The 27,880-nt window shown below is 40.1% G+C and overlaps 2 protein-coding genes across 10 annotated transcripts in view; one reads left to right on the plus strand and one right to left on the minus strand.

The window, feature by feature from the left end:
- Nucleotides 1-22,571, plus strand: part of SPIRE1 (spire type actin nucleation factor 1) — a 137,197-nt gene extending 114,626 nt beyond the window's left edge. For 3 of the 5 annotated variants that reach the window (XM_026063035.1, XM_026063033.1, XM_026063034.1), the window contains 7 exons: nt 2,290-2,380; nt 3,974-4,116; nt 10,347-10,484; nt 12,807-12,877; nt 13,595-13,622; nt 13,716-13,849; nt 14,714-22,571. In XM_026063035.1, the coding sequence (XP_025918820.1) occupies nt 2,290-2,380; nt 3,974-4,116; nt 10,347-10,484; nt 12,807-12,877; nt 13,595-13,622; nt 13,716-13,849; nt 14,714-14,972 (864 nt within the window). In that variant the 3' untranslated portion in view covers nt 14,973-22,571. Of the gene's footprint in view, nt 1-2,289; nt 2,381-3,973; nt 4,117-10,346; nt 10,485-12,806; nt 12,878-13,237; nt 13,498-13,594; nt 13,623-13,715; nt 13,850-14,713 lie in introns of those variants that run through there. The other 2 variants (XR_003253028.1, XM_026063036.1) reach the window with 2 other exon arrangements.
- Nucleotides 21,937-27,880, minus strand: part of PRELID3A (PRELI domain containing 3A) — a 15,088-nt gene continuing 9,144 nt past the window's right edge. For 2 of the 5 annotated variants that reach the window (XM_026063042.1, XM_026063041.1), the window contains exon 6: nt 21,937-26,588. In XM_026063042.1, coding sequence (XP_025918827.1) covers nt 26,475-26,588 — 114 coding nt within the window. In that variant the 3' untranslated portion in view covers nt 21,937-26,474. The other 3 variants (XM_026063040.1, XM_026063038.1, XM_026063039.1) reach the window with 2 other exon arrangements.

Here is a 27,880-nt window from a genome sequence, read left to right on the forward strand (position 1 = left end):
ACATTCCTCAAGTGGTCGCAACACAGTTTAATATTTTCATTACTAGTGAGGTAACTGGAAAACTTTTGCAAAGTTTTGCCAAATAGAGATGTCTGTGTGTTACGTAGCTTTGCAGCATGTGATTGAGACATCACATCCACCTTGGATTCAAAAGTGGAATGAAGAATAGTCAACAATTTTTAGCTATTTCTTTCCATTGAAAGATGGCTGTTATCAAAATTAGTATATCATATGAAAAGTTCCCTTATCACTATTTTGCAATTTTACCTTAAAAATTTCTTTAGTATCTTGATATTTTCAATTGTTCAACTTATTTTATCTCCCTTCTCCCCACCACCAGTGTTTCAGACACAGGAAAGGTGGAAGAAAAAGGAAAACAGAAAACTAGAAATCCATGTACACAAACTTACTAGAGAGACTCTTGAGTGATGATTTAGACTTTTATGTAATCATTCAGTCTTTTATGAAACTTCACGGTGTAAGATGCCAAAAACTATCTGAAACAGTCATAATTTTTGGTCAGGACTAGATAGGATCCACCAGAATGAGAGACTTCTCTAGAACGAGGGGTGCCTAGGCTGTGCCCAGAGCCAGCCGTCCCCCAGCTACTGCTCAGCAAGCCTGCTCTGAAACACCGGCTGCTTTTATTTGTAGAAATGAGAAGCATGGCCACATGATTATTTTTTTAACTGACAGGTAGACTACTTAGTTCTTCGTTTTAGCTTTTTAGCTTCTTTGGCAATGGAAAAGTAATCTTTCACTCAGCAATAACTTGACTTCTACAAAGTAAAAAATTTACTTTRGAGCAGTTCACTTCAAACGGTGATTATTCTCCTTCACAAAGTTTAAATGTGTCACTGTTGTCTTGTGAACACTGCTGTACTGCTTTTAAAGTTCAGTGCATCCAGTTATCTTGCAAATTCTCCATTGGCCTTCTAGGGTGACCATGTGGCCTGAGGCAGTGATGTGTAAAGATCTCTGAGCTAGCTCTGAATAAATTTTACTGGGTTCTGGTAGCAGTACAGCTGATGTAGCTAAATGCGCTCCTCAAATTTCTCTACAAGTTTCTCATTGCAACTGTTTTGCAGGGATGTACTGCATATGTTAAAGTGAATGTATTGTTTGGGGATCGGGGCTGGTTTGAGTCTCTCTGAGTAATGTTGTTTTGTGGCATGTAGATGGGCACAGTTACAGCACAGTGCCTATCCTCAAGCTCAGCATTAAGCACAGATCACCTGGTGGGAATTTGTAAAGGCCTCTGTCCTGTGAGATGCGTGGTGTTCATTGAGATGATCCTGTTGGCTTTTCTTTCCTGATTTTCTATTACCCAAGAAGGCATTATTTTGGTTAGTGGAGATTTTCCTGCTTGCAATTCATGTAACTAAAGAAGTCTGTGACAGAGAAGCTCAGCTCTTTGCTGGCTTTTAGAGCATATCCCTTGTTTGATCTGTTAAACGTGACAACTTAAACGATGCAAATGCCTTTGGTTAAAAGCATTCCCATTAGAACTAAATAGCATTCACAGTCAGTCCTTCAACTCTGTTCCTTTGGGAGGCTCCCGCAGTGATCTGGTGGCTGAAGACAGAGATTTTAGGTGAAGACAAAGGATTTGTTATTTTGGGTGGCATAACTCCTTTGATAGCTGAAAGGTGTTAGTCAAAGCCTGTTTCATTTTCGTTCATCTTGCGGGAATTGCTGTTGGCTGTTGTGATGAAACCTACTTATGTAATGAATAAGATTTCTTTAAGATACCAAAGGAAGGAGAAACACAGCAGGATTAGGGATTAAAGAACAGTGAAGTGGAGATCTGATTAATTCCTCTTTACCTGAGTCACTTGTATATAGGAGTGGGTCTCACTCCACTGGAGGCCAGAGAAATCCAAGTGCTGATTCCTTGCTAGTCTGAGATACGAAGTTGAGTTAATTTATCCCTTGTAGTTACAAATCCTTAGAAGGTCCCAAATACCATGAGCAGTCACTTGAGGAAAAGTAACAGATTACAATGAATTGATCCACCTCTTTTCTGATCCTGTTCTTTTAGGATATAATTAAATACACTGAATTCCAAACGGAGACTATTTATTCAGTTTCTGAAAAAGTTGAGCTTAGAAAATTCCATTTACTCGGTGCTGCTTAGAGCCAACATTTTTCTCAGTACTTCTAGAATTTTGAGTGATTTCATGGTGTAATATTCCTTTGATAGTTTGTGTTTTCTGTGTGATAAGAAGCAATATGACAAAAAAAAAATCTCTGAGGACTTATATTTCTTTTCTTCTTGTTTCCACACAGGAGGAGTCAGTGCACAAATCAGCAAGTAGCAGCAGCATTTCCCCCTCCCAGATGGAAGACCCCTTTCAGGAAGGCACCAGCAGCAGAAAGAGTGAGTTTGATTAGAGGAGAGCACAGCAGCTGCTTTTCCCTACTTCTGTTGCCTTCTGTTATATGCACTTTGTCTCAAACTCTTTTATAGAAAGCTCAAGCTGAGTAGTGTTAATGGAATAAGTCTGTAAAGCTTRTTCAGCAGGCCTAGAGCCTGCTGAATAGGTCAAGTCTGATTAATGACTGGAAGGCATTAGCCTGTACTATCCAATATGGGATATCTTTGTGAAACAGAAGGTTTCAAATTTCTGAAGACAAGAGAAACAAGTACAGGTATTTTAAGAGTAGAAAAACATTGTTAAAACATTCTTGGACAAAACAGCATTTTTGTCCTAGAATTAGCAGGAAGAGCATGAACAGGCATTTTCTTGAGACAGTGTGTTGGAAAGGAAAGATCAGTTCTTAACTTTGGCCTGCAGTGACATTAACTCAGTTAATTCATGAAGACAATTTTACAGCAGTGTAGACTCCTGTAGCCCCTTATTTATTTTCAGTTTACCAACATATTCAGAAAAACTGTGTACATGCTTTTCAGCCAAATGTTTATGCATGATATTAGAATACAGCACTGTATGTCCTTTGTGGTTCCTATGACTTCCAGTTTGAAAGAGGGGAATTGGTCAGCCTACACAAGAAAATATGTTTCCACTTAACTTTTGGCTCAAAACAACAGAAAATTATTCATTTAGGCCTTGCAGAGGAAGTGAGGTAACATTAATGTATCAGTTGTTATGTATTTATGATTTCCAGTTCCCAGGGCAAGGTGGAGACGTACCAGGTCCCTATACTAGTGTTTGCAAAAATTCCTGTTCTGCATAGTTGGGCTTCGGGCTTATTTAGAGAATTCAACAGTGCCAAGGAGTGTTGCTGTGGAGTGATGTCTTTATATCAGAGTTTTAAGCAGTCTTATATAAATTTCAGGCCAACACTATATAAGTCTAAAGAGAACAACTGGGATCTTGAATTTGATATGGAACTGCAGAGGAAGTCAGATTAGTGAATAGGGGGTAGTTTGGCTGTGCTCATAAAAGACTTTGTTGCTACAAAAACACATTTTGCCCTAAGACTAGTTTCCTGCACCTTTGTCAGCATTTCAGTGGATGTACTTGTTTGAAAGACACCTAGCAATCACCAGTTTTCCTAATAAGAAAAGTACTTACTGGGGAGAGGGCAGGATCTGTTCTCTTTCTTTCAGTTACAGTTATTGTAGGTGTTACTGTGTAACAATATTTTAATTTTTTTTCAGAGTGTTTCACTCATGAAATGTGTAATCTACTCGTGTATTTTCTGTGCCAGTGGTGAATAAGTTGGATAAGCCAATATGTTGAAACACTGAATGGTACAGTGGTGCATACACTGGTGATTGGAAGTAGCATGTCTATATGTGCTGTTTTTATGAGTATTCCTGTTCTTTCAGTCTTGAAAATGTGATCCATCTAACAGACTGTACTGAAAATGCTGTGTGTGTGTGTGCATAACTTCAGCCACCAGTAGGAGGAATTGTATCAAAATGACAGCTGTTTTGAGTACAGAACAATGTTTTCCAACAGTCTTTCTTATGAGAGCTAATTATTTCTACCGGTTTAATCTTTAGTGCCTCCAAAGTTCTTGCCAATATCCTCTACACCGCAGCCGGAGAGACGGCAGCCACCTCAGAGGCGACACTCCATTGAAAAGGAAACACCAACCAATGTGAGACAGTTCCTACCACCTTCAAAGCAGAGCTCCAGATCGCTTGTAAGTGCAGTGAGTGGTAGGAGAGAGAAAAAGAGGCGTGCTAAGAGTATAATGAAAATTAAAACTTGGCTTCAGTGTGATTAGAACTTGACTCAGAGAAAACTCCTCAATTCAGAAACAGCCCTTGGCTACTAAGGACATTTTGAAATCAAGATTTGAACTTTGTTTCTCTAGCATATTGATCCAAAATCCCACGTGCAGGTGCCTCAGAAAACATTTGCACTGTGATCAGGACTATGTAGGTAAAACCACATGCCTTGCTTTTATTTCAAAATGTTGTCGAAACAGATGTGCTTCAAATAACTGAATTTCCATTTGAATAGAGATGATTCCAAAGCAGTGGATCTATTTTGTTTTTCAGTTGTTGGAAATGTTTTCATTAATGGATGAACAAATGGATGGAATGGTTTCTTTTCTTCCCACCTTAAGAACTTGTGTGGTTAATGTTTATACATGTGAAAGCTCTTTCAGTAATCCAAATCAAGGTTTGACTACGCTGCTTTGTTGAAGTCACCGAGGCAAAAACCTGTACTGCTACTTGAAAAGAAAGTACAGTACATTTGATCAATTAGCTTTAATTAAGGGCTGTTTTCCAACGGAGTATAAGTGGCAAAGGGTATGAAATCCTGGTTCTTTTATGCTGACACACTGATTAGTGCTTTGTCATTTCATGCAGGATATGTTCCTTGTCTCTTTTCCTACCAGCAGGGTTTCCCAGTATGCCCCATGAGGTGCTGGTGAATAGAGAAATTGATAAACACATTCAAGTTTTGAAAGGAAGGCAATATTCATTTGCCYCATCTTTTGGTACAATGGCATTAATGGGCTTTGAAGAGTGTTCTTGTTGGCCCAAGAGATGGTGGCCCAGATCCAAAACTATTAGATGATGAAGTTGAACTGTAACAGAATTATCTCCAAATGCTCTCACAACTTGTTTCCTCCACTTCTTTTCAGAGGTTCTAGTGGATTTTGTTTATTACATCTTTCCAGCTAGAATATAGTTTCTTATTCCAGGTGAAGGGCAGGTAGTAAAGTGTTGCTAAATGCACAGCACAAGTAGAATTCTTCTGCAAATGTTAACTTGGAGAATAACATATTGCCCAAGACCTGAGCTGGAGGGTTCCTTGAGCATATGTTTCCAGATATTATCAGTATAAAATGGACTGCTCTGTCATCATCTGCAGCACTCACTATATGTGGAAGCACAAGATTTATTTTCTGATAGGTCCATGGTCATTCACAGACACATTATTTAAAGGGAGGATGGGGGAAAGCATTGTATGTTACAGTGAGGCATTTATTCTTTCATGTTTTTAATGTATCTAAATATGTTACATCATAACATCGATCTCATCTCATGTATTTGAGGGGATCATGGAACTTAAAAATCTTATATGAGGCCATTATTTTAAATAGCTGAACCAAATTCTTAACAGGACCTTTTTGACCACGTTTGTGTTTTCCTTCTGTCAGTCTGTTTACTGGCATATGCCTAGAAAGATATGTATGAAGTAAAACCATTGCAGAAGAATTTGTTCAATTATTCCACTCCCCCATAAAAAAATATTAAAGGAAAGGGAGAAAAAGTCATTAGATAAATCATCCAAACGTGGCGGGAAGACATCTGCAGAATTCTTGAGTGATGTTGCTTAATGTTTTAGAAAGTCTGGGACAGGTTTTGCTAGTTTGGTTTTTTTTGGTTGGTTGGTTTGCTTTGTTTTTTGCTTCAGAGCTGTCACCTAACTTGGTTTTGGCTATGAAGTGAAAAACAAGGAAAATCAGTAGTGAAATGATGTTCCTTTAATAAGAATCTGGTTTATTTGATGCCTAGAGAGCTAATTCTTAATCTTGGCAATAGTTCCCTCTAGGGTGTGACAGACAACTCCCACAATACTTCTGTTGTTTTTAATTTTAGTAGATGGTTTCTGATACGCTGGCACCAGCCCGGTTCCACACTTTGACTTACTGCAGCATCTTTCCTTCCCCAGAGGATGCCAGCTTCTTTCAGAGGCTGCGCCAGATGCTGCATTTGTAACATTGCAGTTCCTTGAGTGAACGCTTCTAAATAAGTGCAGAATATTATTTACTTTTTATTTGATTTTACACTTCTTCATCCCTTCCTCCAGGACTGATGGAGCTTCATTTCTTATCATCTGCTCCTGTGGCTGCAGTTTCTCTTCAAGGTGAAAGAGGCCTCGTCAATAAATAGCCCTCAGTGCCACTGAAAACAGGCAGGACTTTGCTACAGTCTCTTAGCAGGATTAGCGAGAAGCTGGCCTGCCTTGCATACTAACTACGGTTTTGTGATGTGGCATCTCATCAGACAGAGGGGATTAGAGCTAAGGAGGTGGGGAGGGGAAACAAACTTGGAAAGATGCCAAACATAGTCCTTTCACTGTGTTACCCTACGAGTGCCAAATGGAAAGGCGTAACCACGGCAGGACAGCTCAGTGCTGTTTTTCAGGATCCGGTCTGGTGGTGTGCTTACCCTTGAGAGCTAACTCGTTGTTTAATCAGTGAGATGAACCCAGTGTCTTGAGGTGTGCATATGAATTCCTTTGTAGTTTGTTTGCTTTTTAAATAATAATAATTATGATGGTGATGATCATTATTATCATTATTTTCGTGATCCAAAGGACCAAAGTTAATGGTTTCATTTACACACAGCATTCGCTTCTCTGCTTCCTATCTATTGTTCAGGTTCCTAGGATAACCAGTTTATTTCCAAGGATGACTTTCAGACCACTTTTTTCAGCTATGCAAACAGCTTCTCTGCTCAGCTCTCATCCCGTTGAAGCAGCCATGTGCGGGGTGGCAGGGGCTATGTACTATCTCTGTGAGAGAGCTTTTGCCAGCAGGTGGAAACCCGCAAAGGTTTGCCTCTTTTTGCTGGCTTTGGAATTCACCTTCACCAGCATGTTCCCTCTTAGGGGAGCACTTCCTAAGCTGTGGCAAGAATTAAAGCTTAGGCTGGGACATTGCACCTGATTGACATTGATTTCAATGTGCGTAGGATATTTATGTGTGTCTTCAATCACCTCACAGGGAAAAGAAATCAGTTCTGAAAGGACAGCAAACTAAAAATGCAACATCACAAGATTATCAATGGGACAGACCTTAAATGTTACAGCACATGAAGATCCTGCAGCAAAAATCCAGCAGAATTATTGTAATTCATGGACTATGTTAAAAAGATTAAGCTTTTGTGGGTCTAACAAGATATATCATGTAGAATGGAAGGGCATTTGCAACCTTTTTTACTTGAAAACCTAAATATCGTTTTGTTCCTCAGCACACTTACTTATCAGAACTTGCAGAATAATTAATAGCTATGTACCAGGGTAGGCAAATGTACTAAAAAGAAAAGCTGATTCTTTAACCCCTATGCCACATTGACCATCAATAATTTAAATTTTTCCTTCTTTTTCTTGTCCCAACCAAAAATTGAAAGCATGAAACCTGTTGCAGGAGAGATTATAGTTCAGATATCCATCTTACTTTTTAGAAAATTTTAGTCTGCAAAGCATGAAGACTTTAGAGTGCTTGACTAATTGTGAATTGCAGAATTTGGTGGCCAATCCAGCACTAGTTCATATTGCACTTCAGTTGAGCAGCTCATTTGAATGCCGAGTGTCATCCCCTAATGAGAAGTTTTGCAAGAGATATATTAGTGTGAAAATGTGTTGGTCATAAGGACCTATTAGGTGAGTGTATGCTGAGAATGACCTACAAAGCCCTTTATTTCACACTATGGATATTTAGTACTTAGTACCTGTTTTTCCTGAGTAAAAAGTAGTAGCTGTATACATACACCTTAAGCTCTTATGGTATATATATTAGGATTTCACAGTCAGTGTTAAACAAATTCTCATGAGGGTTATGGAAACTTCAAAACAGTATTTTTTTAATAATATTTTTTTCCTTTAAAAATAAGAATACTGAATTATCTTTCATATTAAAATAAATGTTGAGTACAATTCCCAAAAGTCAAGACCATTCAAACCCTGATTTGTCTTTAATATGTTCTGTTGTATGCGAGTGTTGCAGAGAACTTAAGTTCTCACACTTGAAGCTGCCTAACCTGGGTATAGATTACTGTTGAAAGTTTGAGCAATAACTCCAAAGCATAATTGTTTAATGAAGTTTAGTCAGTGCTTAGTTTAATTTTGATTAATTTAAATGTCTCAAAGCTAAAACTAAAGATTTTCTCATGTACTTATTTCTATTCTGAAAAGGAAAAAGAAAATCAAGCAGTTTTCCGAAATCAGCATAATATTTATCTTTCTTTTAATGTTGCATTAACATTTTGTTGTCCTTGTGTAACCTCTGGAATTAAAACATTAGCATTTAAACATGTGAACATTTTCTATGTTTCCCCCCTTGCCTGCTGGCTATTTCTGTTTGCTGTAGTGGTAAGCACTTTTAATTGGTACCACAACAGACCCCCACTATTCCCCTAGTACCTGCTCTACACCCCACAGTAGATCTACAGACCACTTCCAAAGCAGCAGTGTTCACTGACGGCATCGGCCCATAAATTAAAGGAATGGTTGTTCAGGAGGGGGAAGGAAGTGCCTTCACGTAAGAAGTCAATTTCTAAAGGACTTAAAGCTCTGATTGACTAAAAACATTGAGTGGGCTTCATTCAGCGCAGGGGGCTTCGCAGTCTCCCACGATGCAGAAGTGAGGGGTTTTGCGGGTGTTGTGTGCTTGGTGCTTTCCCACCCACTTCCTCTTGCGGGGTGCCCCGGCCGCCAGCTGCGCTTTCTCTGCAGCCAGGCGGTTGCTATGGAAAAGACCCCAAATGAGATGCTGATAGCTGCTGGTTAGCTAGGAAGTTGCTCCTAATGAACCAAAGTTATTTTGTGTGGCTGTGGGGTTTTGCACCTCAAAGGAAATTGCAGTTGCTTTTGACAGTTTGTGTTTTCCAGAAAACTAGTGAGGGAATATACCCCAAAGGTTTAGCTGACAAATCTAACAAAGTTAACTCAATTCTAGTCTTTTGTGGGGTACTTTAAACAGAGTGAAGTTTCTTTGTGTTCCCTTTCTAGATAGGTAAGACAACAGTTTTTAAAAATGTGGTGGTTCCTAAATGCTAATGTTTGCCAGGTCTGCAACGTAGAAAGATTTTCTTTTAAATCTAATGGAAAGACAGAAAGGAACTCTAAGTTCATGTAAATTGAACATTTCACAACTCATGTGAATCACAGCTTTGATTTATAAATGAGATCTCTAAACTGTCAGCAAAGTCTTTGTGCTTGCAGGAGACATTTCCTTCGTGCATGCAGAGCGCGTTACTTGTCACTGTCAGTTCAGCACAGTAGCCCCTCTGGGCTAGCTGAAAAGGTTCACTAGGCATAAAGTGATGGGAATTCCCATGGAGGTTTCTGTCTTTCTGTTGGACCTGTGTAATCAACTGCGGGGCTGGATTACAAATTGGGGGGATGATTTTTATTCTGTGGTACCAAAACCAGGAGTTCTGTACTCAGTATTCTCCTAAATGCTGTAGTACAAAACATACAGAAATTTCATAGGTGGGAGGTTGTTTTATAATCAGTCTGTATTTCATTTTTTGCCATTAATAATGCAGTATTGGATAACCAATTCTCATGCTTTATATTTGAAGATTACTCTATAAAGTTTAAATTGCTGTTGTTACTGTCCTGGCAGCAGAAAGGAGAACCTTTCTGCCTTAGCCACAATGTATTTTTGTAGGTCTGGTGGGATTCTGATTATGTGAGCACCAAAATGTGGTACCACTGAATAAAAATGTTTGCTAGAATGGGCTACTAACAATTTTCCTTGGCCACCTTGGGCACCACAAAGTCTCAGAGAAATTGCTTGTCTTCAGACAGAAGATTCCCAAGTAATACCATGTGCCAAATTACCTTTTCCCTTTCAAACTATAAACCTAAATGTTAATTGGTTAAAACAGATCTTCAAAACAAAAGACAAATAGAGGGAAGGGTCAGTGCTGGGTGGTTTGAGGAGGAAAAATGAAGAAAACTCTCACTGTTGTGAAGGCTGAACATCAGACCATTTAGAGCACACTTACACAGTCTCAGCTGGCTTGAAACTCATGTGATGCCCATGAATGTGCCAATGCTATTCCAGTTTGAGGGGAGAAACACTCGATTTCTGGAGTTACTAACCAGGTGGCTGGCTTTCTAGGTTGAAGTCTGGAAGGAAGTGCTTTGGCTTCAAAATAATATGGATTTTTTGGCTTCCAGGAGGAGTTCTGTTACCCCGTGGAGTGTCTCGCTCTGACGGTGGAGGAAGTCATGCACATCCGTCAGGTGCTGGTGAAGGCAGAGCTGGAAAAGTACCAGCAGTATAAAGATGTCTACACCGCTCTCAAGAAAGGGAAGGTATGCCTGCACCAGCGGGGGCTCTGAAGCCTGTTGAGGGGGGCCAGCCACACACACCTCCCGCGCATGTCCCCACAACGGCAAGCTGGGAACTGCAATCCGAGCTCACTACTCAGATCCCCTTGTTTTGCACAGTGCATGGGAGAAAAAGCAGAAATACCCACCAAACATCCCCCTAAACGTATAACATATGGAGCAGTTCCTTAAAATATATGCTGAAAACATCAAAGCTTTTGATAGAAATAGCTTATTTGTTTAGATCTTCTATAAAAATGCAGTAGCATTTGCAGTAATCAGAGCATATCTGTGCATGTATGTTTTAATGTTTGCTGACTGAAGTGTTTTCAGTCCCCATGCCTTCTGCAGTATTACTTAGCATTTTTATTCCAGAAAATAGAACTACAACTAGCAGTAGGAAATTACAGCAGATTTTTTGGTATGAATCCTCTCCTTCCCCAAAATCAACAGAATATTCCCCCGCTTGACTTGTTTCCCGTTTTTAGAGTGGGAACACAGTTATATTTTGTGTGACCCCATAACAAGTTTTCTCACATTACTGAACTTAGTGGTGTCTGGTTAAAGATTGGGTCTCTCTTCTTGGTTTAGGATTTTTTTTTTCTGTCCATGCCTGACTTCCGTCTTCCAGCTTTTAGAGCCCAAAAAAGTGAGCCACCTCTTCAGAGTCTCCAGGTCCTTTGAGATGTGTCTTCAGGTCCCACCTCCCTGAGGCAATGGACCCTGCAGGCAGGGCTCACTGTGCTAACCAGCAGCTTGAGCTTTGCAATGGCATTTTTGTATACATACTTTGAAAGCACTCTAGAGAACTTCAAGTACCTGAAAATCAAAAGAATCCTAAATGTCAGTCCCAAATCTGATTTCTTGACGACTTTTTTGTGAACCAGAATCTCAGTAATATTCTTTAAATTGGCCAGTGACCTCTTTCCATTCCTGGCTGTGAATACTTTCCTCAGTAAGAGCAATAACTCCCTTTTAACTATAGTTCCCTTTTAAATATAGTCTCTGACAGCTTTTGCTACTTGCATCTACTGATTTCTGTCTGCGAATTGTTGGTTTGTTTTTTTCTGCATTATGAAACGAACAGAAATATTTCACCCTGGTATCTGAAGATGTGTTAATTCATACTGCTACTGGGGATTTGTGAGCTGTAGCCCTGATATTCAGAGGTCTGTGTATCAAGCAAAAGGGAATGAGAACCTTCACAAGAAGTCAGGCAACATGTGACCCAAGAAGAAGGTTTCATGTTAGCGAACGCAGTGACTAATACCTTTTCTTTCTGTGAGCTGCAGATTGCTAATTGGTATTTACCAATAGAAGTAGCGTCCTTTTCCCCCTCCTTTTGACTTGTGCTTCTTGAACATCATCAACACATATATTTTTACTTCAAAATATATTTTAACTATAGGACTACCTGTCTAATGTGTGTAGATTTATTTAGAAGATTTAATATTTTTAAGGCAGAGGGGACCAGAATCTTAAAAATCCACCCATTAAATTCAGCCATTGCATATTGTCATGGTCTATAAAACTTAATAATGAGGTTTTATCAAATTCCAGAGTAAGTAGATGCTTTGTTTAATTAACTCCTGCTATTAAAATTGTTCATTTTTATTTCTAAACAAATTTGTCTAGTCTTGCCTCCCAGTCTTTAGATCTCAGTATGTCATCCTGTGCTTCATTAAAATGCTCTTCATTGTTCATTGCCTTTTCTTCACGTAAATGTTGTTAAGCTGTGATCCTTACCTCCCTTGGATAAACTATATAGAATGGCTTTGTTATCTCACTGTAAAATAGGTTTTCCTTAAGTAAGGTTGCTATTACAGTTCTTTTCTGGACCTCCTCTAGTTTTCAAGAACGTAGGACTGGAAGAAAATCATCAAATGTTATCACAGGCAACCACTTGGTGTTCCAGAACCTGATACAGACTGTTAGGAACAGTCTAATTTCCAGCCCAAATTTACTCATGGCTGAACCTAAGCCCATTTGTTTTTGTGTTCCTCAGTTATATTAGTTATTCTTCCTTGCTGTCGTTACTCTTACTTTGCTGTTATTTTTTCTATAGCAATGCTATAAACACCAGTGAGGGAGGAGTAAAAATAAGCAATTATTTAATTTAGGCTGGCAATTAAAAGAGTATTTCTAAATATGTAAAGATAAAATTCTGGATCGTTCTTTTCAATATCCTCTTGGAAGTGTGGACCCCAGCACTGGATGCAGTACTGTAACTGTGGTCTTACTGGTGGATGAACTCATCACTGTGCAGGACTTTGTCTAAAATTGTGAACTCCTCTGTTCTTCTTTTAGCTCTGCTTTTGCTGTCGAACAAGAAGGTTTTCTTTCTTTACCTGGTCTTACACTTGTCAGTTCTGTAAGAGGTAAATATTTGATATCTGATAATAAATAACTACCTTTTCAGAGTGAAATATAAGGATTTATACATTAGAAACCTCCCAGTAATTCTGCTGCAGAGTGTTTATTGTTTTTTTATTTCTGTAATTACAGCTGAGGTTAAAAAAAAAAAAGTGTGTAAAAACTGTTCCCACCTAAGTGCAGAACTACTTCCTTAGACTGAAATTCTTTGGTAAAAGTGAGAGAAGCACTTGTTTATTTTTTTATGCTCATGGGAGGGTGAGGTAGATTTTATTCAGACTCCCCCATCAACAGCTTCAAATTGTCTATTGTTGGGGAAAATATTTCAAGACAGAAGAATATATGACCTTTTGCATTACTTTTAGGGGACTGGAGAGGGGAGAAGGGATGAATCATTTGCTGACAAAATGAAAAATTTTAAGTTGAACAGTGAGACAGTAAGTCTGGAGATATGTGGAATCACTGACCTTCTTGTGTCACTTACCAAAGGATGATCCTTTAGAGAAAAAAGGGTTACTTCATTTTCCCTGTTTTGTTTTTAGCTGTTGTTATTGTTTAGCCCTTTTATCTTCTGAAGTTAGTATTTTCAAGAAGCTATAAAAATAAAAATGCTTTTTTAATGGGATGGGGCAGGATTCTAACTCTTGAAAATGTTCATTTCTTATTCTTTATTTAAATATAATTTTTCCCAATTGGATTCATGCTCTCACTTTCCTACGCAGGCCTGTATGCTCACAGTGTTGCAAAAAAGTAAGTAAATAAACGTACGGTTTGTCCCTTCTTAAAAATCTGTAATCTTTGGTAATGCTGCTTCACGTGTTCCTTTGGCTGTTCTCACAACAGATGCGATTGCCGTCAAAGCCATATTCCACCCTCCCCATCTTCTCACTGGGACCTTCAACCTTGCAGAGAGAAAGCTTCATGAGGCCAGAGAAACCCTCCACCAGTCACCACCGATCACTGAGGAGCATGCCTAGGTGAGAAGCATCCGTAGGTCATATCTGTCTATTGGAAAGGCTTCCTAAGCATTTCATCTCAAGTTATAAATCATTAAGAAGATTCTGTCTGCCTGTTTTGTAGTTTTTAATGTTTATAATACTTCTAATAACCTTTCTGAAGACTGAAAAAACGTGTCTCTTCTGTTCACTTCTTTTACTTATCTTCAGAAAGAGCAGTACTAACAGTGTGACTTAAGCCTTTTTCACATTACAGGTCAAAACTTAACATGAGACTAGGACAACTGAATTCCTGTAGTACCTCTAAAAAATACCCTCAGTATTTTTTTCCCATGTGAATAGGCTCTTAGGAGGTAAATCTCACATCCTGGAATCACTAACTGAATAGGAATTCAGTTGAATGTCTTGCACAAATTTATCTTCTAGCCACGAAGTTTTTCATTTTCACTTTACCAAAGTATCTGTTGATTTTATACCATGTATACCCAGATGGTTTTCAAAGCTAATCCCAGAAATTTTATACAAAAGATCACTCTTTTGAGATGATGTATAGTAGTAGTTCCTGTACTCCCTCTGTTCAGAACCCTATGTGCTATCACTTGTGCTATGATGCTATGTCAAAATTAGACAGATACATCATCGAGTTATATTTGTTAATAGGATTAGTTTGGCTAAGTTAAACTTTACATCTGCCTTCATCACCCTGCAATCTTACTGAACCAGATAAAAGCTGTCCTCTCTACTGTTTGGTCTCCCTGGGTCATTTTGGGGGCAGGGAGAAGCAAGATTTGAGTCAAGACTGTTCTGTCTTGCATTTTCCAGCAGGTATGCCTTGGGGCCCAGTAGCATGCTGGTAAATAATGAGATGGGTCTTTTGCCTTTCAGGTTGACCTCAAGGTCCAAATCTGTGGATAGGTCACATGAAGAGCTACAGTTTCCCAAAGAATTAATGGAGGACTGGAGCACAATGGAGGTGTGCGTGGACTGCAAGAAGTTTATTTCAGAAATCATCAATTCAAGCCGACGCAGCCTCTCTCTGGCCAACAAGCGAGCCAGGTTAAAAAGGAAGACACAGTCTTTCTACATGTCATCACCGGGAACCTCTGAATACTGCCCATCCGAACGAACTATCAATGAGATCTGAGCCTTGTGCCTTTTTATTTGCTTTTGTCCTTCATGAGGTCATTATCCATAAGCAAGGTCACTGAGACTGATTGCCATTCCGTTGCTTCGTTTCACTTAACAGGCTTGAATTTGCGTTAGCTCACAGGATTTCCTGCTCCGAGGGTTTCCAGAGACACAGAATGCTGTGTTTGTATCTGTACAGAATGATACACAACGGGTCAGCTGTTCGCACTGGAAGAAAAACAATAGTTTGAAATTGTTGCCTCTTTTGTACATGTGCTTTGAAACTAGAAAGCCTTTTCTTGCTTTCAGTCTTTTTTTAACCATTCTTTGAATCATTTTTCAGGAGATGAGCTGAAACATATGCTTAAAGGAGAACCAAATCTAACAAGGTGTCAGTGTCAGCACAGTAGCAAACAGTAAGTCATATTGGCATTACCAACCTAGTAACGCTCGCATCCTAGTTTAAATGGCGCAGTTGTATCACACACCACCTACCTAGTGAGAGTGATTGTGGTCAAAATGATCTTTCTTCAAACTGTTTTTGTTGCTCTGAGATCAGGATTCAGCATGGGACTTTACAGTGTCTGTGTCCTTGGGCAAACACATCTGACGATGCTGTTCGCTCCTGTGGTTGGCCATTCCCCTGCGCTGTTCCACTTTCTAAGCCTTAGTGCACTTCTCAGTGTCTCCTGAGCAGGTTTTAGTAGTTTACTTTCTATCTTGAATGTATGGTGATGATGATTAGTAGCAGTAAATTTTAGTAGTAGACAGAGTTGTACAGATTATGGGGAGGATGGGAAATAAGGGCGGTCCTAATTTTAACTGAATACCTGTAAAAAGTTGTTCTTGTGGTTACCCAGAGAAAAAAGGTGGGTAAGGTGTACATTTGTATTATAATGGAACACAAATACTGCTATAATTACTCCTGACAGCATATCCACTGTTAACCCCATTTTTCTGGGGTTTCTAACTTGGCTGTAGAATTTAGTATTCTGCTGAAATTTGGGACAGTGCTGTCTCAGATTGGGAGCACCCTCTCTCTCTTTTTTTTTTTTTCTTTTCTCATTCTCTTTTTCCCTGTTTAATTCACTCACAAGAGAATGCTAGACTAGATGCTCCTATAATGTTACAAAGTTAACTGACATCACATGCTTTTTTGCACTTTTATATTCAAAATAATTTTTTTAAATTCAGGCATAGCCAGAGTTTAGTTTATAATTTGATCATTTTGGTATTTAAAAACAAGTTAACATAGCCAAGTTATTAATACTTGAAAATCAACTACTGTAATTTTTTCATAAATTTTTAATACCCTGAGGCATATTTAATATCTATATAGCAGTGTATTATAGAATGACATAGCAGAAAAATTTCAGATCTATTTATTAATGTTTCTATACTTCAGATTAATGAGAGATACCTCAGAACTGCTCCAAAGTAGCTGGGACTGGATTTACATAATTTGATTTTAAATATGTATGTATCAAAACAGATTCTCCTGTCCAAATATTGTGCGTTTAAAAACCCAGCGGAGGCCAGACTGCCCAGGAGGCCCTGGTAACGTGTGGTGCAGAGGCCGCGTATTGCCTGGCCCCCATGCAGTAGCTGCGCTCCTGTTCCACTGCAGGTTGCCTCCTGCTGCCCCAGGCCACAAGGATTCCCCTTCAAAGTAGATTTGCAGGTTACATTGCAGTCTTCAGAGCAGCTACTCATATATTTAAGTTATTTGGAAAAGCACATGCAAAAGTCTCCTTAAGCCTTCCCAGGGACTCATCCATCCTTATTTTTCTTTAAACACCTTCTCAGAAAATGAGAATTTTTGCATACACAGAGCTTGTTGAAATAATGTCTTAAGCTTTGACTGAACTAACACAAACAGGAAAAGCAGGGCTCACGGCTAACTCTGCCTCTTTTGTTGTCCCGTGTGAGGTAAGGTGTCTTGGCCCTCTCGTTGGGGTACCTCTGGAAACATGTTTTACATGTTGAAGCACCTGGAGTATTGGAGTGAAACAAGGCTATTAGAAGATGAGGACTCGCGGGGGGCAAGTAGCACGGGCCTGACTTGAAAGGTCTGCTGTTGCTGGAGGGTTGCCTGATCTCAGCCACATCAGCACTTTCTCTTGTTTCTGTGCCAAAACCAGGCCTTGCATCTGCTGTACAGTGGTCACTTCAGGAAAACTAGGCTCAAAGAAATGCACGAAGTCTCACTTTGGATCTCCCCTGTTCTTCTTGCAATTTTCTCCTGAAAACGCCCTGGCCACATGTTACAATCACTCCAATTCAAGCTACTAAGGTGCAGGCTATCCAGCATGCTTATTTTTCCTTTGAGAGGGATTTTAGGGCATTGCAGAGCAGGCAGAATCAAGGACCGAGTAAATCCTGAGTGTGCAAAGGGACATGGGTCCCCACTGAACGCCAGAGCCATCCACGAGAGGCGCCAGCCCCTCCGTGGGAGCCGTGATCCCTCCACCACCTCGGCAGCCTGTCGGTGCCTTGTCCCTCTGGGGGCGGCTGCCCCTTGCGTCCAGCCAGGCCTGGGTGCAGAGCGCAAACCTCATGGGGCTTTCGCTGCCCAGCAGCACCGGGCTCGGAGCAAACGGTGAGGTAGTCGCACGATCTCCTCCAGGGTGTTCATGCAGTGCTGCCATGGGGCAGGGGGTAGCTGCTCGTGCTCACCTCCCTTCTTGCCCTGGAAAAAACCCTCCGGACTGCTGACACGAGCCCCAGCAAGCTCCAGAAAAGGTGCTGCAGYGGGCTGCCTCTCCCCTTTTGCTCCCGTCCTTCCCTCTCTGCCACAGTTACTCTGCATTATGCTGGCATTCAGCAAAAGGAAAAGCAATGGGTTCGTTGATGCTGCGAAGCCTGGAGGCGCTCAGCTCGTGCTCTGCCTGGATCTCTGCGGAGTGGGTTATTTTTAGCTTTCCATCTCACCGCTTGTGCTAGCATCCCAAATCCACTCCAGTCATTTGCCTGCGCACCTCGCGGTGCTGCCCAGCATGTCCTATTTATGGTCGAAACATCACATTCATGTCAGAGTAAGAAATCAGAAGCTTGTAAATATGTGTAATATATTTATTAATATTTAGGACGTCGCCATCAATCATGCAATGGGAATTGACTTTTCCATGACATTTTAAAAAGAAAATGAGTCCTATTTATATGTGTGTTGGCTATTATCTYTAGTAAAGCTTTCAGCCCCTTCAGACAGTTTGCACTCCATCAGCATTTTAAAGTGAGTTACTGCTGAAAAGAATATGGGACTAGCACAGTGAGGTCACATCCATGAATTTTTAAAATCTTTTATTTTTCTAGCTGTGTTAATATGCCCAAGACTTAAGTATAGCATTAGAGACCCAAGGAGTCAAAAACACCGTTGGCAGTAACAGTCTTGGTATTTTGTATATGAAACTGGTTGTTGAGAATTCAAAGCCAGCTCTGCCTCGCTGCTGTGACGGAAGTAGCAAGCAGGCCTTTGCTGCAGCTCTCACATGTATAAAACCTGAAGTTTCAAATGTTCATGGTGACGATACTGCTTATGGGTTTGTCCTGCTTTTTCCCCTCCCTCCACTATTTCCTTTCTATTGGGGGCAGGGGGGGAGGGAGGGATGTTACCTGGCAAAAATAAAATGCCTTTCCATTATAGCCTTTGTCTGCGTTAATTATTCACGTGTAAGCAAATGTAAATATTCTCGCCTTTTCTTTTTCATGCTTCTRTAGTTTTGTAAAGATCAGTCAGCTGCTTCTTTTGGCAAGAAGTGTTAATGAAAATGATTGAATAACATTTGAACACTGGCTGGGCTGCATGAAGGGAAGGAAACATGTCAAAGTGTTCTTAGAATAGCAATAAAACTGCTTATGTAACACCAGTGATATGATTAGCAAGTAGTGATCATTTCTAGCCAAATCCCTCTGTTACAAAAGTGGTGTTATATCAAACACAGGAGCTGAGGCACACTTTTCCTGCATGTATTACAGGCTTTGAAAAATCTCCCTCCCTCATCTTTGAGACAGAAGCGCTGCGAACCTTCTGGAGAACTTTTTCCTTCTTTTTAACCAGAGCAGGGAGAATCTTTTTATCAATCAGTCATGACTCATGTGGTGTTTGCTTTTCTCTTTCAAGCTCCTCCTTTTTCTCCCTGGAAAATTCAGGATCAGCTTCTGTGGTTCATTACTGGCTGCACGCTCTATCATTTGCAAATAACTGAAAAGCGCCAACTTCAGACTGTGATTGCTACCTTCATGCTTTATCTCATCTAGCAGTTCTAGATGTCTTTTAGGAATGTCTTTCCTATGAGCGTGGTCATCTGGGAAAYGGTGACACCACACAGGCGTCTGGGAAAGGTGCTGAAACTGTGTGTGCTCTGGTGCTACAGTACATGGATTATGTTTATGTTACTATAAAACTTTACGGCATTTCTATGTTCATAACTTGGACTTGCTCTGGTGTTTTGGGTTTTTTTTTTTTCCCCCTTTTGTATATAGGTATCTTAAGGTAAATCTGGGAGCACTTATGAATATTGATTCCAGCTATAAAAATCTGTTCTGTTGTTTTTTTTGTCTGATTTTTACTGAAGTGCTTCAGATTGTTTAGGTACTTCAAATTACTATTTACCAAAATTTCCCCAAAGGAAAGCAACCAGAGAGGGGCATGTGTCAGTCTGCTGTGGTACAGCAAGGGACAGGCCCTGCGTCCTGACCTGTAAGTGCAGGTCAGTTACTGTTGCCCTCAAGGCAGTTTGATCAAGTCAGGGCCATGGCCCCTTGGCGCAGGGCATGCAAGCTCTGGCAGCCCGGAGAGAGCCCACAAGGCAGAGAGGGAGCCACCGACCTGCTCGTTCCTGGCTTGGCACTGGAAAAAATCCCAGAACTGGTCCCATGGTCTTACTCAGTTTACCTTGAGTAAGCTGCAAACCCTTCTGTGCTGCAGTTTCCCCACCTGCAAAAAGAGGGACTACAAAGTGGTTACAACTGTTTAAAGAATTTGGAGAGCTGCTGGTAAGAGAGTTGTATGAGTGCTCAGTGTTAGAGCTAATATCAATCATCTGCACTGCAAGGTCCCGTCAGCATTAAGTACTTAAAAACAACTAGCACCACTATGGAAAGTTAATTGAGTTCTATATAGTTGAAACTTTAAAACAGTTTGCTAAGCAAAGATTTATGAATGAATTTTACAGCACTAGTCAGCACTCAAAGAATATCATGGAGTATAAGCAGGAGATGGAGCTAAACAATATTAATCAAATTAATGAACACAGCAAAATTTATGTGGCAGTGTTTGCTCTGAACTGCAATTCACTAAAGRAATTTTCAGTTTCTTCTCTGGTTGGTCTGTTTTACAGCAGCAATGCCTGGCTGAACTGACTTTCCAATAACTGAAGCAGACTTGGCTCTGTATCCTGAAATAATGAAAGAAGCTGCTGAAGTTGAGTGGCTAAAGTTGAGTTGAGCRAGTTTTTGCAGAACAGTTCTAGAAGAAGCTATTTGGAAAGATGCCAATAAACCTTTCTGTAGCTAAAAATGTTTTTAAGCTCACAGTCTTTATCTAGAGGTGCCAGGCTACCTAATGTACAATCAGTCCATCAGAGCTGGAAAAGACCTGTTTGATTAGTAACCCATTTGATTAAAAAAACCTGCAAGTGCAAAAAGGTGAGCAGTTTACTAGGATATGGCTGTAATTGGTGCCTCCCAGGCAGTTGTAGTGTTTGCATTAAGCCCTAGGACCCTCCCTGGGTTTCTCTGACCAGAGACGTGCCCGTGAGTAACACGCAGAGCCCAAGACGTCTTGGCTTTTGCAAGAAACGCTGGGAATTGCCCTTGTCGCATTGCACTGTGCTGTATGCTAACAAATAGTGGTGGGGGTTAAGTGGAAGTTTAGGGAGTGCTAAATCCAGACACGGTTTCAAACTGACATAACTTCCAGCAGAAATTCAGCTTCCAAAGCATCCAGTTAAGTTGATGTACCCATCCATATATACAGAGGACACATTCTCACGATCCAGCTTACAGCAGTGCTAGAGGCCAAGGCCCAAGTTTAAAACAGCATGTTTTTATTTGAAGAATTTGCTGGTTACATAACTTGTGAACTTGGAAGTGAAATAAGATGCAATACATAAAATGAGTGTATTTCAGCTGTATTGCTATTAAAGCTGGTTCCTGCCCCCCCTTAATAAAAAAAAAACTCAAACAAGAGATGCATTTTTTTGGGACATGAACAGGCATAAAGCACAAACTCTTCCCCTTTGCACTTCAACACCTTGCACTTCTGTGCCGTCAATGTGTATGCAGTTTCTCTGTGGCTTCAGGTACACCAGCTCCTTTAGTTATAATCGAGAAAGGCAATAGAATTTTCCTCCGCTTGTTTTCATGTTACATGGTACTGAAACGCAATTTCTTGTTTATGCACTACTAATAAAAATTTCTTTAAAATAGCATTTCATTGCTCATGCTTTCTTGATCTAATTGTAAAGATGGTAAGCATTATTTGTTACAGAGCACAGCTGATGATATCAAGTCTATCAAGTACTGCATTTCTTTGTAGCACTGAATCTTAGCTGCTACAGATTTTAACTAGGTTAAAAAAAATGCAGAAGGGTAAAGACAGGTAAGTACTGAACCAGCAGGGCCCCAAATTAAAAATACTTACTGATGATTTTTGCTTGGGTGTTTTTTGTTTGGTAAAGTAAAAAAACAAAAAAACAAACCAAACACATATCTCAAACCTTAACTGTGGAAGAATTAAGAGGACAGGTCTTCAGCTTCACCAAAAAGGCTGACAAGTAATGTACTGAATTCTGACCTGTGGTGTAGTGTTCATTCGGGGAGAGTAGAGGGGCAAAGATAACTTATGAGAAAAAGTAATCTCTCATTTACAAATCAAGACTAATAATTTTAGATGATTCTTTCCCGTTTCATTGCCATATGTAGCCGGTGCCAGATTCAAAGGGAGACAGATACCCATTCAGACACAAAGGACAACTACACAGCTTTTGAACAGTGTAATTTGTGGCTTACAGCAAGTTCCAGGAAGCCTATTATTTTAGTTTGTGCTGGATAAGCAGTAGGACAACTCAAAAAATGTATTTTTAAGACTTCTCTAAAAACCAACAGCCCATTTTATATTACAGGAGTTACACAAGTTTTTTTTGTTTTGTTTTGTTTTTAACTGAACATGTCATTTATTTAGATAGATAGCACCACAGTGTACACAGACACTTAACAGATTCCTGGCCTTCAGAGCTTACAATCTAAGAAGATGCAAGAATAGGAAAAATTGCTCCACCTAAAGATTTAAATGAAAATTGTCAGGTCAAGGAATGTTACTGTTTGAGTTCATCTTACTCAGTGCTACTGTATAGCATCAAATACATAAATGTTTGATACTTTAAGCATTGCAGTTCAGTTTCTTTATTTGTGCCAAGCAGGTCTTTTGAGAATACTGTAACTGATGCTAGAATTTCTCAGTTTCCCTACAGCTACGAAGCTTTCACCATTGTGCCTGCTGACATGATGGGGGAAGGAAGCATGGGGGTGGGGGGAAGAGGCATGGAAGATTGATGCTGGAGCAAAAGCAAGTCAGAAAGAAAAAGCAGTATATGCAGGACAGTTACAGATGACACACAAGACCATTTTACTGTACAGGTTTAACTTAATGACTTYTGTTGCTAACACTAGCCTTTCTCCACTAGCAAGAAAAAAAATATATATAGACATCAACCATAAACCAGGGTTTACCTCAAGTCTGGTATCTTCAACATCCTAAAATCCTTCAAGGCTAAGAGCTAACATGCCCAGTTTTCTAAGCTCCTGGAACTGTCGCTGCCTTCCTTCACCTTTTCCCCTGCAGTTGCAAGCCAGCTGGCAGCCTGAACTGCTGCCCCTTGCGCAGCAGGGCCTGAGAACCAGCTGCAGTTACCGGGCAGGGCAAGCGGTCGCCCTTCTGATCAACCTGGAGACCCGATGTGCTGCCAATAAATGCTTAAAACCCAACCACCTCTCTGCACACACGTGTCTCCCCCCCTCCCACACACACTCCCTTTCCCTTGAATTGCAACCTAATGGCTGAGCAACACTGAGCTGCAAGCTTCAGGGGCTTGAGCAATGATAGTGAATACCACCCCCAACACACCAATCGCTACTTTCCTTTCTATTTTCAACTCTTAAACCACAGGATTCTTATTCAAATCTGCACTTGTTACCTGTTAATCAGTAGGATTATCAGTGCTGAGCTCTCTTCTGCTTTTTCCCCAGCATTTCAAGATCCTTCCAAGTTAATGAGCATTGACTTAACACCATTCCTGCTTTGTAAGGGTTTTGTTGTTGTTGTTTTTTAAAAAAAACTCCTCTCTACCAGGCTGTTGCTGCACCACACCGAAGACTACCTCAGCAAGCAGCCTAGGATTTTCCATCACTACTGGTTTTGTGTCTTTGACAAACAAACAAACAGCTCAGTCAGTGCACATATGATATAAAACTGACCTGAAATGTGTTGTAGCTGTTATCAGTAAATAAAGAAAGGATGGGGGAAAGAGTTTCTCTAGGGAAGGATTGGTGTGCCAGAACAAGATATGCAGTTCCACAGGTTTTTTGGCCCAACAGCTAACCTCAGATTGTAACACTGTGGTAGACAGAGTGCCTTAAAAACTGTGTTATGTACAGCAGGGCTGTACATACCATTAGATCCCACAGGCAGGACTCATGGTCAAGGGAGAGGAAGAGGTGGAGACCTGCATTCAAATCAAATGAGTAGCAGGCAAGAGAGTGAAAGTCTCCAGGGAAGCTTACAGCAAATTACATATCACTTCATCTGCTAAACACTAAAGCAAAGTCTACCGAGTCCAAATGTGATCACAGACTGCATGGTCCTACAAACACACATGTAAAACTACCCAACATAACATAAAACTACCCAACATAGGAAGATCAACAAGCACAGAGGCACAGGAGTCGCACCTAGCCCAGAGGCAAAAAGGTGGGAAACAGCAGCACTGTTCTGGCAGCAGTGTGAGGCAGCTGGGGGACCAGCCAGGCCTTTGGAAGAAATTCTCCCTCCTCCCCTCTCCCATTTAGCCTACAGAAAAGCAGAAGAGAACAGAGCAGGAGCAGGCAAGGTGCTGACTGGTGGCAAGTGGAACAGCAGAGAGAGCAGACAACTATGCACCCAGCTGTCTAGCTCTTGCTTGCGTAGCGTGAAACAGAGAGAAAGCAGCCTAAAACTTATAGTGGGGAATGAAAACAGAAAAGAGATGTGTCTACACAGGCACCTATGGATTTTTTTTGTGGAAGACAAGAAAGCATAAAGTCACCTAGAAAATTGATGCATAACTYGTACTGGCCAAGGTGTGGCAGACAAGGCTGGCTCTGGACAGAAAACAGGAGCCTGCAGTGACTTTTCTGGAACATCAGCCAGCACTGGAAGTTGCTATACATAAATTAGTCAACTTGAACACAACACTAAGCAGTTATTTCAAATCCAGTGTAAGAAGTGGCTTTAGACAATTCTTGCACTGAACTGAAGCAATATATGAACATGTCATAAGACTTTTCTACTCCTTCACAGTCGAGTTTCCATCGCCTGCAATAGGCATATATGGGAATGCTGTAGTACAGGTTTACACACGCACACACACACACACTCACGCACTCATCTCCTCCTGTCGTTTGCATGGCTCTGCTGTAGCTGCCTTCCCCTTTCTAGCAGGGACTCACGACAAGCTATAACATTCTTCTGCATTCCTTATCCAGGGATTGGCATGACATTCATTGGAAAAGCATGACAACTGACTTGCACCAAAACTACACAGCACATCTTCCACAAGAGGAGCTGCTAGCTACCACACCTTAAAGTTCTAAGTTTCTGTTCCAAAACAGTAAAGGCTTTAGGTCCATATTAAAAGAGCAATGTAAATATTAGCTTTTCAGTTAATTGTTTTTGACTAATATATTTTTTAAAAATTAAGTTTATTCATTAGGATCATGTAATTCAGCTAGACTATAGTTACACCCAAATTAATGTTCACTTTCAAGCTACAAAACATGGACTCTGCAATTTCCCTTAAGCTACAGACATTTTAAGTTACGAGCTCAAAACGGAGTGACCAACATTTTACTCTTCTACTTCTTACAGAATTTACTGGTGCTCTTTAACAGCTTCCTAAATACACGGTTGCCACTGGCATCAGTAAACATACTTGCAACATTTATTTCCATTTGTGTGCACACAAAAAAAATAAGTTAAAATGCCCTAACAGAGGGCAGCATAAAACATGTATACTACGCCTGCACCAAAAAAGAAAGTTTTTGTGAACTTCAAACAAGGGCTAATACTCTGTTATCAATCCATACTTATGCATGTTTTAAGAAAGCAATTTCTGCAGTTACTAGAGTATTTTTCCACATAATGAGAAATATTTAAAATGATCCTAAAAACATTTTGTGCCAATATGGCAAAGTGTTAAAAAAACTAAGTTAAACCAGTAGTCAGTAGTTTGTGGAAAGCACTGTAAAAGGAGTGTCCATTTGTTTTTCCTTCTACGTTTGTCTTCTTTTAGAAAAGAAGAGGTACCTGCTTATGAGATACTACCCTTTGGATTTCAAGTTTCTTGCTTATTTCGCATTTGAACTCTTCTATTTATTGCATCAGAGTCTCTTCCTCAGTTAAGACATGATGTCAAAAGCAAGGACCAGTGGAACAACACAGTCGCTTTGTTCAAGTAGCCTACAAGTAGCCTTCTTGCAAATAAATAAGAGAAGTATTTTCCAGCACCTTCCAGGAATTACCACTGCTCTTCTGGTAATGAGGAGAGGAACTACAGCAAGTTAATAAATATGACAATAAATTATACCCTTCTCCCTACAAAAAGCAACTGGTTTAGACTATTAACATCAATAGAAACTTTATCTATGTTTGGATACAAACATCCAAGAGGTAAAGTATCTGTGTGTCTTGTTCAGACAGCACCTAAGTTAAACACCTAAGAAGAGTTAGTACCACGCAAGTTTTAGCTTTTTGGGATGATCCTCTAGGTATCTTTTTCTACAGTATCACATTCTCTCTCACATACTTCCCTTCAAATGGTCATAAGAGGTTACAAAACAGATAAAATTCAGTGCTTTAGTACCTATCAGACCTTCATAGAACAAATGCTCTTATGAAAAAAACCTTAATGAGTTCTTTTAAAGTTAGAGTACAAAAAGCTAAGATAGTGTAAAATATAAGAAACATATTCTCTACTTTTGATATAGAAGGCACATTTTGGGCAGTTTTAAGTGTGCTAAATGTTTTGTTTCCACTGTTTAAAGGAGGTTGTTTACACAAAAAGAGCATTTGCAGGAGGTCACGTTCAGYAGGCAACAGGAGCTGCTGTGGAGACAGGGGATAAGGTTACTTTCCCTAGATTTTTCCTCTGATCCAATATTCTTAGAAACATATAAAACCTGTGCAGATCAACGTTGGAAGGGAGATCTACAAAAAAGTTTGCAAAATAAGACTTTTCTGTCAGTTACTTGGTCGTTTTTGGCTTCAGTTTTCTGTCGATGCTGCTGCCATGGCTGATTTCATGTTTTCGTGCGTTGACTTGAGCTCCTCCAATTCTGTGTTTAATTTGCTGATCACCCATTCCAGGGCATCTCGACCCTGCCAGGAGAAACACTGTAGTTTAGGATCAGAACAGATACAATGCCACTATTCATGTTCCTATAGTTTTTCCTCTGTCAGACATGAGATTTGTTTTAAAATTATTTCCATATCCTGCATAGTTTGATATAGGATTATACTGATAATTTCTTAGCATCTTCTTACTGAAACTTCACTGCAAAGACATTTGCATAACCCACATGCAAGAACTTAATGCAATATTGGTGTGAGCTACCAGTAGAGCACCTATGCAAAAAGCCTAATTCAGCATTTAAGTTCTGTTACGTAGGAGCATTGCTGTTTGTACAGTTTACTGCTCCTGCCATCCCAACAGCAAATTTGTGAAAAAAATCTAGCTACTGTTCTCAGAATCTTTAACCGAGTTACATATGGACAGTTTTTGAGACAATGATTCAGCAGAAAGCAAGCTAGTCTTCCAGGTGCTCTTAGAGATAGCAACTAAGAGGGCTGATCTCTAGTAAGAGTTTACAAAGATAGAATCACACAGAGTTCTATATTCATGCACAGCAATTTTTCAGCATATACACCAGAAACTAACTGAAAGACTACAATCATGCCTTCTACATCAAGGCATGATCTTGCTTTATCCAGTTCTCAGAATGGGTAGGGAGTGTCTCAAAGCTAAAGGTACTGAAAGCCRATGCTTTAGTAAGAGCAGTCAAATCCAGCTAAATAAGCACTTTAAAAATGTTTTGCCTTATGAAGATCCTGCAGCCGGCCATGCCACAGTGACCGCAAGATGAGTGTGCAGCCCCACAATAAAGGGAAAAATATAAACAGATACACCTTAACTAAGTTAAAGTGCAAAATTTCAGACTCCACATTCTCAGGATGACAGCTTTTGCCAAAACAAGCAGATGGTGCGAGACCAGGAAAACACTGGCCTTTTCTCATCTAATGAGAAGCCAGAGACATTCATCACTATTATCCTACCAAGGGCAAGAAGTACAAACAGTGGAGAGCAGTAACGAGGAGCCACATGGCTTTAGCCCAGTCCAGAGAAGTTTTTGAGATAAAGGGTCTGAGCCTCAAGAGTCCGAAGTTTTCATAAAAGCAAGCATCAGTGTTCAAGTCCTCTGCAGAGACTGAGGCAAAGGGTGGGGGAAAGCCCCACAGTTTTATTCTGAACTCTGATATACTATTTTTGTTGCAAGCATTGTTAAGCCTGGGTTTCTGAAAAAAAAAAAAAAAAAAAATGGGGAGAACCCTGAAAAATGCCTCCAACATTTTGGATGCAACTTGTGCAGACACCTTGGCTGGGATTCTGTCCA

The sequence above is a fragment of the Apteryx rowi genome, unplaced genomic scaffold (assembly GCF_003343035.1).
Source record: "Apteryx rowi isolate R43461 unplaced genomic scaffold, aptRow1 scaffold_199, whole genome shotgun sequence".
Taxonomy (NCBI): domain Eukaryota; kingdom Metazoa; phylum Chordata; class Aves; order Apterygiformes; family Apterygidae; genus Apteryx; species Apteryx rowi.